Source organism: Natrix helvetica (genome assembly GCF_964273705.1).
Source record: "Natrix helvetica genome assembly, chromosome: 5".
NCBI lineage: Eukaryota > Metazoa > Chordata > Lepidosauria > Squamata > Natricidae > Natrix > Natrix helvetica.
The window spans coordinates 66,306,172-66,320,745 of record NC_138551.1 but is presented as its reverse complement, the minus strand read 5'-3'; the positions used below and the strand labels follow the sequence as shown (position 1 = coordinate 66,320,745).

At 36.0% G+C, this 14,574-nt stretch overlaps 1 protein-coding gene across 5 annotated transcripts in view; it reads left to right on the top strand.

The window, feature by feature from the left end:
- Window positions 1-14,574, top strand: part of FAM53B (family with sequence similarity 53 member B) — a 150,700-nt gene that overhangs the window by 39,975 nt on the left and 96,151 nt on the right. For 4 of the 5 annotated variants that reach the window (XM_081954495.1, XM_081954493.1, XM_081954494.1 and 1 more), the window contains 2 exons: window positions 5,475-5,722; window positions 11,314-11,368. In XM_081954495.1, the coding sequence (XP_081810621.1) occupies window positions 5,651-5,722; window positions 11,314-11,368 (127 nt within the window). In that variant the 5' untranslated portion in view covers window positions 5,475-5,650. The remainder of the gene's footprint in view (window positions 1-5,474; window positions 5,723-11,313; window positions 11,369-14,574) is intronic. The other variant, XM_081954497.1, reaches the window with a different exon arrangement.

Below are 14,574 nucleotides of genomic sequence, written 5' to 3'. Positions count from 1 at the left end.
TTCATGTTTCACAACAACAGGGTAGTGCTACGCCTGGACCCGGAATTCCTGCCCAAGGTAAACACGGTCTTCCACCGAGCCCAGGAGATGGTTCTCCCAGACTTCTGCCCAGACCCGGCCAGGGAGCGTGAGCACAGTTGGCACCGCCTACTTGTAAGAAGGGCCTTACGGATCTACCTAAGGCGGACAGCGGAGTTCCGTAGGTCTGAGGCTCTGTTTGTATCGTTCTAACCCTCATCGCTAGGGAAGAGGATTTCCCCATCCACCATTAGCTGGTCGATCCGTCTGGCCATTGCCCTCACCTACGAGGCGCAAACCTTGTCGATTCCGGCTGACATCATGGCCCATTCCACTAGGAGCACGGCCACCTCTCAGGCCCCTTTAGAACTGGTAGTTTTTTTTAATAAATTATAGATACAGATTTTTATCTTCAGTAAGTGTTATAAGATCATTTTATTTGGCTAAATCTGCTTGCTGTTAATAATTCTATTTTTCCCTTTGTTTAGTTCTAATTTCTCATACTTTTTTCTGTTTCTACTTTTATATGTTTTTTCTCTCTTTCCATTCTTTCTTCTGTCTTTGTCTTACCAGGCAGTAATATTTGCACTTTTGGGGCTTTTAAGGCCTTGCATATGTACAGTATCTCTAGCTATTTATTTCTATTTAAATAAAAATTAGTAGTTTGCCCCCCCCCCCCATTAACTAGATATTCCTTTTCGTCTATTCTGCAATACCATTGAAGTACTTGCTACCAGTCAAACCTTTCTTCCTATCACTCCACGTATGGAAGTTCAAGGAAATTTTGTAAGATTTTAAAGTCCAATTCAACATTCATTATTTGGTCCAATTCAGATTATAATCAAGAATTGATTGTATAGCGAGATACTAAGACACACACAAAAGGAGCATAGCTAATTACTGTTTCTTGTAACATTCAAAGGAATTCTTAATCAATCTGAAGTGTTTCTGCTTGAAAAAAGATGGCCTCTAACCCTTGTTCTTTGTGTTAATGCTCTGAGACATGTAAGATATGAAAGGTGCTTATTCTTTTAAGAGCAAGTAGGCAGTCTGAAAATATACTTAGGCCTGTCCAGTTCTCAGAGATTGAATTTCCCAGAAATTGCTGTTAGCCATTTCAACTCATTCTCAACTCATTACTTTCCTCTTAGCCTTGCAATGATGATAATTACACTTCAACAAAAAAATTGATAGAGCTGGTAAAGCTGCAGACAATGAGTAGAATAGCTTCTATATGATGCAGCATTGCAATGGAAGGAGGTATTTAAATTGAAAAAAAGAAAGAGTATGAGTGGAATATAACTCTATGTTTATATCAGATCAAATCAGCCCACTGGAGAAACAAGGTCTCCACTGTAGGATATAGAGTGCAATCTATAATATTGATCCCATGCAAGTTGATAGATAAGTTTGATTGATTCCCAGTCTAGAATTGAGAAAGAATGTACTGGATCAAAGACTGCTAACTGGCTTCCATGCATAATGGAAAACTAGAACCAGAGTCTCCCTGCACCCAATTCATCATCTTAACTTCTACATCACACTGGCTCTTAAAACCTTGCACAATAATACCTCACAATAATATTTCATGCTGTATATATATGAGACCATAATAGCCAATAATAATGATGACAACAACTGCTGATGTTGCAATGACAAAGTTGAAACTGTTTCACATTTAATATGCGAGTGCGGGAAAATTGTGCAAACTGATTACAAAGCTAGACATGACTGAGTTGCTAAATTAATCCACTGGTCATTATGTAAAAAATACGACTTACCTGTATCCGAATAGTTATGGGAACATAAAGTGGGAAAAAATGAGGTGGTGAAGATCTTGTGGACTTTCGAATACAGACGGATTGTCATTTGGAACACAACATACCAGATATTACAGTTGTCGTAAACCGAAGTGTACAATTTATTGATACATATAATTGTACAGGAGATGCCAGAGTCAAAGAAAAACTGGAAAATAATCACAAACTATTGCGACCTGGCCATCGAAACTACACAATAATGGATGAAACATGTGTAACAGTGATATCCATTGTCATTGGGGCACTTGGTACCATGTCCAACAATTTTACAAAATACATCAAGAAATTGCAGCTTCCTGCAATAACACCAGCGGAACTGAAAAAACTGTGCTACTCGGAACCAAGATACTTGGTTGATACCTAGGATGCTGGCAGCAACCCATATCAATCATCAGCGTCAGACAGTGATATTTGTGATACATTTTTAAATGTTCAGTTGACCGAGTTTCATGCTTAGTGAATAAAAGAAATAATAATATGAACAAAGGGTTATTTGTATGAGAATGTCAAAATGCATGAATCATAAGATTTCAGAGTCAATTTTAAAGTACTTAAAAAAAAAAAGAATCCCAGCACCCATATATGAATTATAAATATATGAAATGTTTTCAATCAAAGGTTGGGCGGAAGAATTAGGCCTCCCCTTCCCAAGAGTGGTAGTCTCAGTCTAGATTAGAAATCATTATTTTTAGGCTAGAATAAATAAAAAGGGGAAGGTGAGCTGTACAATGAACATTTTATGTGTTGGGCATTTGAGCCATTAATAAAACATAGTGAAGAGTATCTTTCATAGCAAAGAGAATGTTTTACACATTGTTGTTTTCATTATTCCTTAAAGTCATTAGGTTGTTCACTGATTAATGATGAAACAAGCAGCAAACTGTATTTGATTACACTCATAAAGATCAAACTCCATATTTCATTTTTTTCTGTAGTAAATATTGAGAAAATATATTCATTTTATTCCTTTCATAGTTCTGCACTCTAAGGGAACCTAGTTCTGATCAAACAGAGTAGACAATTTTTCTTTACTATCCAGCTGATCTTTAAGTGAATATTCATAATGGTACTTACTTGTGCAATGAAAGACAAATAAACAAGAAGAATATGATTTATAAGCTGAGAGAAGAATTAATTTTGGCTTGAATTTAATTGCATTTTAGGGAATAAATGTTTAGTGTGTTTTAGGTAATGACTTTCCCCCTTTTCTTTATATTGGCAAAAAGCAGCATTTTAAACAGGATTATGAAATTATGTTGGAAAATTATTTTCAAATTAATCTTATTTGTAATCTGTTCATTTTTGTATTTAAGTATTTAGCTGCTGGGTTTACCACAAGCTGAAAAAAATATTTTCTTGGATATCTGACTGCTTTCCTATTCTACTCGTAGCTCATATAAATGTATTTTAGCTGCTTGAATTTCAGTTTGAAAGGATTTGAAGGCATCTAGAACATTACATAAATTGAAAAAAGAAAGAGTAAATTGAATCATGTGTAAACAAATTTATGAATTACAAAATAGTTATTCAACTTTTAATTTCATTCCAAAGGAGAATCATCCTGCTGGACCTCGATTAAATATTTTGATATGTGTGATAGGGTTAAAGTATAATATTGTCAGGATATGTGTATATTTTAACTCCCGCTTTTTAAGCAAGCCAGTTAGCTAAGTAATCACAGCTTGTTTCGCCAATTTTCATTTGTTCTGCTAAGAAGACCCAAAAGGAATGGATGCGCACTAAACAAAAGCTCAAAATTTTGAATTCAGATGCAATCCAAACTTTTATCAAAAGCTCTGATGATGGAGCACACACTACCTCAGGAGGCAGGATGTTTCACTGCTTAATGGCTCCCAGAGTCAGGAAATTTCTTCTTATCCCAGCTATCTCTCTCTCTGTGTATCTTATTTCTCACTGTAAAACCGCTACCCATAAATCAGTACTGCAGAAAACTCCCTAATGCATATCAGTACTGTTGTTTGCTAAAGCCAATTGTAATTGTATACAGTATCAACCTCGTGAACTCTCAAGCTTCCTCTTTCCGCTATGTATTCAAGATGGATAGTGATTAATATTTATGTGTATTTATATGTTAATGTGTAGGTATATACATATGTATGTTTATAGCAAATGCTATATGTGTGTTAGGTATGTGTACACTTTAGAGTAAGCAACGAAATTTCATTTTTAATGTGTGCCAGAGTCCCACTGAAAAAGATGACAATAAAGATTATTTATCTTTTCTGAAGATAAGATAAGATAGCTCTTCACTTCAAGATGGCACCGCCAAAGACAGTCTCAGTGAAATCCACTGATAGTTTTGTTGTTACTGTTTCAACTTTTACGCTCAAAAACGACGTTATAGGGCACTGCATGTCAGAACAACTAGATATAAGGACAGTTTCCCCCATGCCACCACTCTGCTAAACAACTAATTCCCACAACACTGTCAAACTATCTAGAAAGGCAGTATTACCATCATTATTCTCATCTTCCTTATTATTTTTCTCCTTATCTTCTTCTTATAACTTTGTTACTTTTATTTTACGATTTATATTGTTTATTTAGTATCCTAGTATGATTTATGTTGATTGCTTATTTAGTATCCATGACTATCACTAGGCGTTGTAGCTAATGTTTTATGATAAATGTATTTTTACAATGACTATGATAATGATCCATCACTATTGTTGTATGTGTACTGAGAGCTTCGGAGACAAATTCCTTGTGTGTCTAATCACATTTCGCCAATAAAGAATTCTATTCTATCTTATCTAATTCCATAGACTCAGAATATAGCACATGTACCTTTATTATGCAAATCAGTGTGCAAATTGAAAAACCAATAAGCTGTTCTACACAATGAGGAATCCCTATTTTTCCCTCAACTCACTATCAACTAATGATCCAAGACATATCAAGTAAAATATATTCTCCTGTTTAGTATATACTACCACACAAAAATTTTTCATTACCCTTGAGGTGGCTTGAATTGGGGCACAAATACCTGCTTATCTGTGGAAGCACACCTTCATACAGGTGTCTTTTCTAGCAGGGCCCTTAGTCTATTTCGGCGCGTGTGTGTGTGATCATTTCCTATAGCTGGAGCCATTTGTAATGACTGCATTTCATGTTTCAATAGAGTCTGATTTCTAAAGTGTGTGTGTATGCGCGCGCTCGCAGGCACACACACACACACACGTTTACAGCTCCTCAAAAGTTGGAATTTAGAGGTAACTTGGAATTATTTAGTCCCTGCCTGTGACTTCTTTCTGGGTTGCCAGCATATACAGCTTTCTTTTCTTCTTACTTCACTGATTGCTTTGCTGATTGCTGCCAGGACTGTACTGCTCCCCATTTACTCACTGTCCTCTTTAATTAACAGTCTGTCTCTTGCAACTGCAGAATTCAAGTAGGAAGGAAAGGGTTTGTCTGTTCTTCCTGCAGGTATAATTTAATCCTATGGTCACTGTGTTCTTCTCTGGTACACATGAGAAATGCAAGTACTTGTCAGATTTATTGCAAGAGCAAAGGCAAATTTTCCACAAAAGATATAAAGTTCGTGCAATGATTTGTGGAATTGAAGAATAACTACAGAGCATTTGTATTTTATCTCTCCCTCCCCTCTCCTTCCAGAAAGTGAATATTTTGGACTACTTTTTGTCAAGCTGTCCAGTCGACAAAACAAATGGGAGTTGGTGCTTTTGATCCTTTCATCTGGAAAAATGCACTGAATGGGAGATTCTGCCCAATATGGCCAATTGTGACCTTTACCTCTACTGGAATGGACCCGAGTTCATGACTTTGTTACCATGGTGATGATCCTAACTACTACAACTCTGGAAAACAAAGGTGTTGATTCTCTATCATGCAGGACTGAACTGGTAAGAGTTCATGTCACCCTGATGGCTTAGTTTATAGACTAGCACTTATGTCTTTCAGATTACAGAGCTCTGCTCCCATTTTAGACTGCAACATGTGGAACTATAGTGATTGTGTGGCTGTAAACCAACGTGAGCATAACAATGAGCGGACAAGAAGAGTTTTGTATGCCCAATATCACATTTAGAAAACGATATTGCCTTGCCCATATAGAGAGCCCTCAACTTGCAACCATAACACGGACTGGGATTGCTGCCATAAATTGATGTGGTCATAAAGTGAGACATTATGTGACTGCACCAATTTACAGCAACACTCCCAGCATTCCCTGTTGGGTAATTAACCAACAATCATGGGTCGTTAAGCAACTACCTCCAAGCCATTGTAGATTTGGTCCCTGAACACCGAGCCTCAATAAGGTTGGGACTGCCTGCACCGCCTTTTATTTTCCTATTTCCTCCCCATCTATGTCCATTTGGCCTTGTGGGGCAGCAAGCAGCCCCAGAATTGTGGGCTGTAGGACTGCTTGCTATAACCTGGGAAGCACCCCAGCCCACCCCAGCAAGCATTCATTCGCCCAGATGTGTTCTGTCCCAGTCCCACGTGACTTATTGGCTAGCAAATGCCAGCAAACATCCATTTGCTGCCCAACCCACCCCTGTCCATCTCATATTTGTTTGCCTAGCTGCCTTTCACCAACCATTCATCTTTTGCTGTCTTCTTTTCCGAGCCAGCTTCTCCAGAAAAGCTTTTCTCCTTTTTGCCTTCTTTCTGAACACAGCACTGTCTTCAGTGGAATGCCTTGTAATGCTTGCTGGTGCTTGCAGGGACAAGCTGTGGTGGCTGAAGCTTCCCAAGGGATTGCCTGCAATTTCACCATTGAAACCTAAAAGAAAACTAGCAATTTTTGCTACAGTGAGTTATGGCATTAAAGGAAAATAAAAAACAGAGAAAAGATAAACATGTTGCCTTAAATGCCACCCATTCCACATCCCACTTTTTCCTTTCATCTTCAAATGTTTCATGTTGTAATAAATTCAAGTTTCCATTACACATGAAAGATGCCAGAAATCATAGTTGTGCAAAATATAATCAGTTATCAAATAAGACATTAATTAGGATCATGTTACAATTTTAATACAGTGGTTAAGAAGATATGTGCAAACTTTAATATGTTTCCTTTAAATTAAACTGAGGCAGGAAGTATAATTTATGGCAAATTTCGAAGAAATCCTTGTAATTTATTCCTTCACGTGCAAAGCAGCAAGGAGAGACTTATGTCAAGGCTGCTGTGATGGGTTTTCAGAACAGTTACAGGTAGACCTCAATAACAAATGTGTAGTTACAATTGGTTCTCGAGCTTCCAGCTATCACAGCATTTCTGTAGTCATTTAACCATATTCTGGGCACTTGGCAACCAGCTTACAAGATGGCTACAGTTTCCCAAGGTCACATGTTCATCATTTGTGACCTTCTCTGCCAACCAAGCCAAGTCAGAGGACAATCTAGCAGGGAAGAGCACAGGTTGCACAAGTTTCAACAGCCACTTCCAAGAACACTATGCTCGTGTTACATGGGCTCCCCCCATACTTTCACATACCCTCCGCCACACTGCAGTGTCCCTTTGCACACCCTTTGTGCACCCTCCCCCTACCCAACAGCAGCCACTTATCTTCTTGCTGGCCTGCTTGCAAGTCAACGTCAACTTCCTGATTGCTTCTCCATGACTTTGGTTATAAGCAGTTGTCAGGAAGTTTCAAGGAATGCCTCACTTAACAACCCACAAACCTTGCTTAACACTGGCAGAGGACTGCTGGGATTGCAGTCTTGCACTCACTTCATGACCACTTTGTTTAGTGATGGAAATTCTGGTCCAATTATCATCGTTAACTGGGGACTCCCTAAAACTGTGATGTGATAAAAATCTGCCTATTTTAAAAATACCTCCCAATTTTAAATTTAAATCTCTTCTACCATACTATTCATTAATATGGATTAGTTTTCAAAATATCACAGTCAAAATAATTAGATCTCTAGAGAACATCCACTTCACCTTTCACTGAATAATTCCAAATTCGTAATTCTATGTATATTCCTTCATTGTTTGTGTTCTCACATAATAATTAATCTCTTATATGTAGTTGTGTATACATATATTCCCCCTTATTTTATTCTCAGCATAGAAATAGGGATTTAATGCCAATTTTTCATTTGGCTTTTTTTTGTAGACACCATATTTTGATGAATAGTAAGTGTCTTGCATGTTTTAACATAACAGTAATATTTAATATTTCCTGACATCCAAGAAAACCTTTGCAAAGCAGGTGTAGATTAACAGAAAAACATCTTATTGTTCACAAAGTATATGGATCAAGTTATCTGAGTAGAAATTTAGAAAATAATGTTTTTCCTTATTGGAAGAGAAGTATTGTAAATGATGAATAACATACTCCTTTACTTCCCAATTTTGATAAATGGTTTACTAATTATGAAATGAAATTGCAATTAAGACAGACATAAATGTCTACCTTAAAATGTCTCATTTCCTCATTTTCACATGTTCTTGGATCTAAGCTTTGCCTTATGAATAAGTGATAAATGTAGATTTTCAAAGTAAGGGAAAGAAAAAGTGAAAGAATTAGGAAAACCCCAGTTTGTGTTGTTGTTTTGTTGTTATTCTTTATAATATACCATAACATTAAAAGGATTGCAGTTTTTCAATGTAGTGCAAAATGATTATGGAAAATACCCTACTATGTTAATTTTAAACAATGCTTAATAGCATGGTTATTAAGTTATGAAACAAATTTGTGAATTTTAAAATACTTATACCAGATCAGGAAAGAAACTAAAGACAAATGAGTAAATAAACCTCCTGAGTTGGTGTGTCTTCTAGTATGTGTATGAATATACATGCCCATCAAGAGCTTATACCGGCCCCAAAGGTGGTATTCAGCCAGTTCAGACTGGTTTATCTGAACCTGAACGGGTAATGCCGAACTGCGGTAGTGCCAAACTGCCCACCTGCCACAGCTCCAAAACATCCAATGTAGCCTCATTTTCGATGCCGTGCACATGCATGCACACCGCGAGCAAAGTGCATGCGCGGAAGGTTGCGTGTATGCATGGAAGGCGTGTGCATGCAGTACAAGCGACACGAGCATACACATGTGCTCACAGTTGCGAACTGGTGGTAAACCTAAGTGAATCCCACCACAGGCCGGCCGAATGTCTGAACTACTATAAGTCCATGTATTTGTCATAGGCTAAATAAATCAATAATCTGGTATCCTTCCCTCAACCTGTTTTGTGAGAGATAGAGCTCCTACTATCTGAGTTACTTTGCTGGTAAATTTAAAATGAAAAGGAGAAAGAGAAATAAATGCTGCAGCATCATCCTGGCCCCATGTCTCTGAGGTATCTAGCTAAAAAAATGAGCTGTTTCCACTTCCCTTTGGTAGAAAGACCAATCTCACAAGAGATGAATAAAATCAAATTTCATTTTTAAAAAACATAAAAATATTTTCCTTTTAGATGCTTGTCACATGTAAAATATTCAGTGGTAAAGAAAGTAAAAAGATAGAACTGCTTAAAACACAGCTGTGCTTTAAGAAGACCCCCCCAGGGGATGGGAAAAAGGGAAATTCTATATGATATTGGTATGCTTGTATTTGGAAAGCAAGTTTTCTGTAAAGGCTCCATGTTGCATGACACATTACTGAGCTTGTGTAGAGAAAATAAACACCAAAGACAATAGCACTTAGCAATAGTGTTTAGACTTATATACTGCTTCACAGTGCTTTACAGCCCTCCGTAAGAGGTTTACAGAGTCAGCATATATTACCTCCAACAATCTGGGTCCTCATTTTACCTATCTCGGAAGGATGAAAGGTTGAGTCAACCTTGAGCCGTTGAGAAGTGCTGAAGTGCTGGCAGCTGGCAGTCAGCAGAAGTAGCCTGCAGTACTGCAATCTAACCACTGCGTCACCACAGCTCATATAAAGCTCAAATAGCAAGAGGCAGAAATAACTTAAAATTAAAATTCTATGTTCTATGGCTAAGTATATTCCTTAGCGAAAAATGTATCCCTGATGTAAAAGTGTCCTGCTTGTTTCCCTGGATTTTACCTATCTTCTCATAGATTCCAAACTTTAATAAGAGCTCAGGTGGACGTTGGGAATCTTCTGCTTTTATCTAGCCAACCTTCTCAGTTTATTCTAAAAGGATTTCAACTTTTGTATCCAGCAGAAAGATGTTTTAGATAATGTTCCAGCATATGTAATTGAAGCCACGTCTCATTAATTGCAACTCAGATGTGGCTGAGTGTCCGTGAATGTAGGATGGGGTTGCTACAGAGATTGATTAAATAATATATCATATGGGAATAAATATATTTTGAGCCTTGCTTCCCACTTCTCCCCCTTTAGCGTTTTGTACAACAAACATGTTTATGAGGATCCCAAGTTATATGTTATGCATTTTATGAAATTAAAATGACTTTATATCTATAAAGGATGCTAAAATAAGAACTATATAGGTTTTATTTCCCCCTCCCAACTCCCCCCTCCCTCTGGAAAACAGTATTTTGCTAGTGCTTCAACATTCCTGGAAATGTTACATTTTTAATTTAGTGTAACATTTGCTGGACACCACTCCAGTTTAACTTTTAGTGCATACAGTATGAATCTTGAATTTACTTAGCACACAATCTATTTAGTTCAATAAAACTTATTTCTCAATAGATACATTGTGTTACATGAGTCAGGGGGGAAAAGATAAAAATTATTAACAACATTAATGTTGTACCCAAATACAACATTGTTAATATACATTTAGGTGTCTTTTCTTCTATAATAAATTGCATATTTTTTGCAAACTAAATCATTTAGAAGGGGGAAAGAGGAACAAAATATGAAGGGACAGCACAAGATTTATTAAAAACCGAGCCAGCTAGTTAAACTTTAGAACCATTACTGGAGTCATTGGATAAATTTCTCTTACTGATTCCTACACTGTCTCTGTTTTTCTTTTTTAAAATAAAGAGTCCAACGACAACAATGCTGGCATAGTAAATGAATAGTTTAAAAAGATTTACAACAAAACAGTTCAGATTATTTCTCATTCTGTACGGGAGCAATTTTGATTTTGCTTCAACTTTGTTCAAATAAGAACAAGACCTATGAAATCAATTTAGAAATGTTTTGGAAGTAGTATACTTTTTTTTTTAATGCCATTTTAAATATCATTTCTTTTTTTTAAAATACGCAATATAATTCTAAAGAATTATAAAAATGAAGTGGAGCAAATCATATATCTTCTATTTCTATGTGGACGGATTTACAACTTAATATTTCCCCTGGATTAGCCCTTTGTGCAGTTTGAATATTGTGCAAGGGAGAACCATTACCATGAGTGAAATCTACAAAATAGTAGAACAAGGTGTTTTCAGCATTGTCATTGTCACTTCAGCTTTTCTTGCATTCTTGAATTTACAGCCAGTCTGCCATTAGGACAGTGAAGATGTTACAATGCATGGCCTGGATTTTAGCATAATTTGTAAAAATATGTGATTGGGCCTCATGTTTCTTTTCAGCACACTCCAAAGAAGATGAGTCAAGGATCCACACTCTTCTCATGTGGAATGATGGGTGAGTATTGCTGCCTTTTGCCTCCCAACTCTCATATGATATGAATGAATATTACAAAGGAACACTCTATGGATTTTGAAATAGATTTTTATTACCTTGTTTTGACGAAAGAATACGTTGCTCTTTCTTTTTGCAAGCTGAAAAATCCATTTCCTAATTTTACATATGCTTCTTTTTGAACTTCATATGGTTAACTTCAGATCTGGTTTATATTGCATAAAACAGCACTCAGCTGATACGTTTTTGTGTGTAAATTTCCAACTGGCTGTACTGCACATCAGAAACTTTTGTGACCTTTGACGCATCTCAAGTATTGTGGTATCTGATAAATCATCTATCCTCTCCAGTCTAAACCAGATGTACTTAATTGGGGTAATAGAGAGAGAACATAGTCTATATATAAAGCTGTTAATTGGCACACCTGGTACATTCAAACTTTGATTTTCTGGTTCTTAGTAATCCAATTTTACTTACTCATGGATATGTAATATAATTCTTTTTTTAAAAAAAGATTTTTTTATTTTTGGTTAAACAGACAAACACAACACAAAATAAAATAAAATAAAATCATCTTTCATTACATATTGTAGAAGTGTGTTGATTGGTTACAAATAACTTCCGTGCATCTCTTCCACAGTCATTACTTATAATTCATATCACATTATATATTTTAAATCAAAAATCTTTATATATCTTACTATCAACATACCACGCTTCTCATTTGACTAAAAGGATGTTTTAACATCCTTTTACATAAAATAGTCCAAAATTAAAAAACACAAGCACCTAGTATCATTTCATTAATTATTTCTAATATCATCTAATAACATTACCCCTTTATAGCATGTTCTAAGTAAAAAAATATTATGTTTGATAACAAGGTTTCTGATCCTCCTTTCCAAATTGCTGTTTACAATTTATATCCCAATTCCTTTTATTAAACCAGTATACATATATATTGTTCACTATATCCCTTGTCATTTCATTGTTATTGTTATAGATAATATTTATTAACAAAAATTCATTCACTAATTATATCAAATTTCCTCTCATCAAACCAATACATGTATGTACCTTATTATCCTTATCAATTATTTATTTAACATAGCACTCTAGAAATTACTAAATTACTAATCACTAATTACTAAAATTAACTATTTTTTTATTATCAACTTTCATATATCAGCCTGTATCATTTCAGTAATAATACAGTCTTATTTCTTTTGTCATTTGTGGAATTGATCTTCTATTTATTTCCTTAATAAAATTTTTGTGGACTTGTCTCTGCAGCTTGTTGCTTGTAGCATCACTTAAGTAATCTCGATGCCCTCCATCTATTATTTTAATCAAGTTATCTTTGGTTGTCAATCTTGCTTTTGAGAAGTTCTCTCTCCTTAAATCCACCGTTTTTCCTCTTTTTTCTTCTTCCAAGCCTTGAAATCTGGGGTATAGTTCCTGTCGATCTAATTCCCTTTTCCATACTCTCCTTTTCCCACTTTCAACCATGTTCACTCCACTGGTAAAGTAATCAGTTCTCTTGTCTTTATAATCATTTTCCTCTTCAATTTTTGGGACTCTGACCCCATCATTCTTTGCTGTTATAAACTCTATTTTTCCATCTTCTTCTCAATTCTCTCTGTTATTTCTAAAAAAAATTGAATTCTAGCCAAAATGTTTTGCAAAGTTATTGTTTCTTTTGAATATTGTGCCATTTTGACAAGCTAGTAGATACTGCCACTCCGGCTTTCAAGGCTTCTTATATTAAATTAGCTTAAACACAAGTTCATTTATAATCTTGAAAAAAGAAGGTTCTGTTTCTTTTTCTCTCCCACTGCCAGTAAGACTCTCAAAGTGCACCTGTAAAAAAAATCCGTGCCCTTGCTTCTTATCACTTTCTGTAAAAAAGTTGCCAAGCCTCGAGATACAAAGTCAGTGAGATCAAAAGGAAAAGGGAAAGTGCATTGTTTCAAAAGTTCAAGCCTCCAGCCTCCAAGCGGCAGTATTGTTTCCCACTCTCTAATGTTATTTCAAACTTAAAAGAAACAGAGTTCTTAAATGGAATTAATAGCAAGTAATAAAAATCCTTGTTGAAATAAAGAAGACAACTTTAATCCATAGGTTAAAAAATAAAATAAAAATAGAAGAAAAACTGATCCGTTCTCTTTTAAAAAAAAAGTTGTGAGCACCTCAATCCACAAAGTAAAATTAAACACACTATCCAAAGCAATCCAATATAGGTTAATCTCGCCGCTTATTTTCTTCTGCTTTCGGATTTAATTTAACTTTTTTTAAAAAATTGGGGGGGCAGTCTTTTCCAAAACAATAAAGTTTCCTCACCAGATGGACACACTTTCTCTTTCCGCTTCCGTTCCAGAGCTGTCTCAACTTCATCAGCCTGGGGCTGGACTTTTTGTTGCCAGCTTGAAGAACTTCTCTTGGATCGATCAGGGACTTTGCAGTGTCCCTGCGATCAGCAAGACATATTCTTCCTGTTCACCGTCTCTATGGGACGGTTTAGGTCCGATTGGACCACCCAGCGGCAAAAAGCATCGGCAGTGGTCTCGGAGCATCGAGACCGCACGTCCATATTGTTGTGACGTTGGCTCCTCCTCAAAAATTACTTATAATTCTTCACATGCTCCAAGATTATTTTTTTTGTAATATGGGGTATTTCAAAAGTATCCTTTGTTCTGAAACTGCTTTGCCATTAATTATGTGTACTATAATTTATTAGGTTAAATGTAAGACCAATTCCTAGTCTTTAAAAGTAGCAGAGCAGTCATTGTTTAACTGGTAACCTTGTGCTGCTGCCAATAATGAGATACTGTGCTGGCATATAAACCACCATCCATTTGACTAGAGAAATATATTGAAATTTATAATGGTTTCAAGTGTTGCTGATTGCTCTTGAAGGACTAGATGTTCTTTGAAAGATTAGTCCTGCATTGTAGTCTTTTATTTTTTATATGACTGAACAATGACTTCTAGTACCAATTAAATATTAGGTAGACTTTGAAGCTAACTATGCTATCACAAAAGCCGGTGCTTTCCAAACAAAGCATCTGTTCCCTCCATTCATAGGCATAACTTGATTAGAATGAATGAGATTGAAGAATTATATGGAGGGAGTCGTTTTTCAAGATTTCCAGAAATGGAAGTAGCTTGAAAAAAAAACGTATATAGTGTAAGTGTTGGTTGAATGGGAT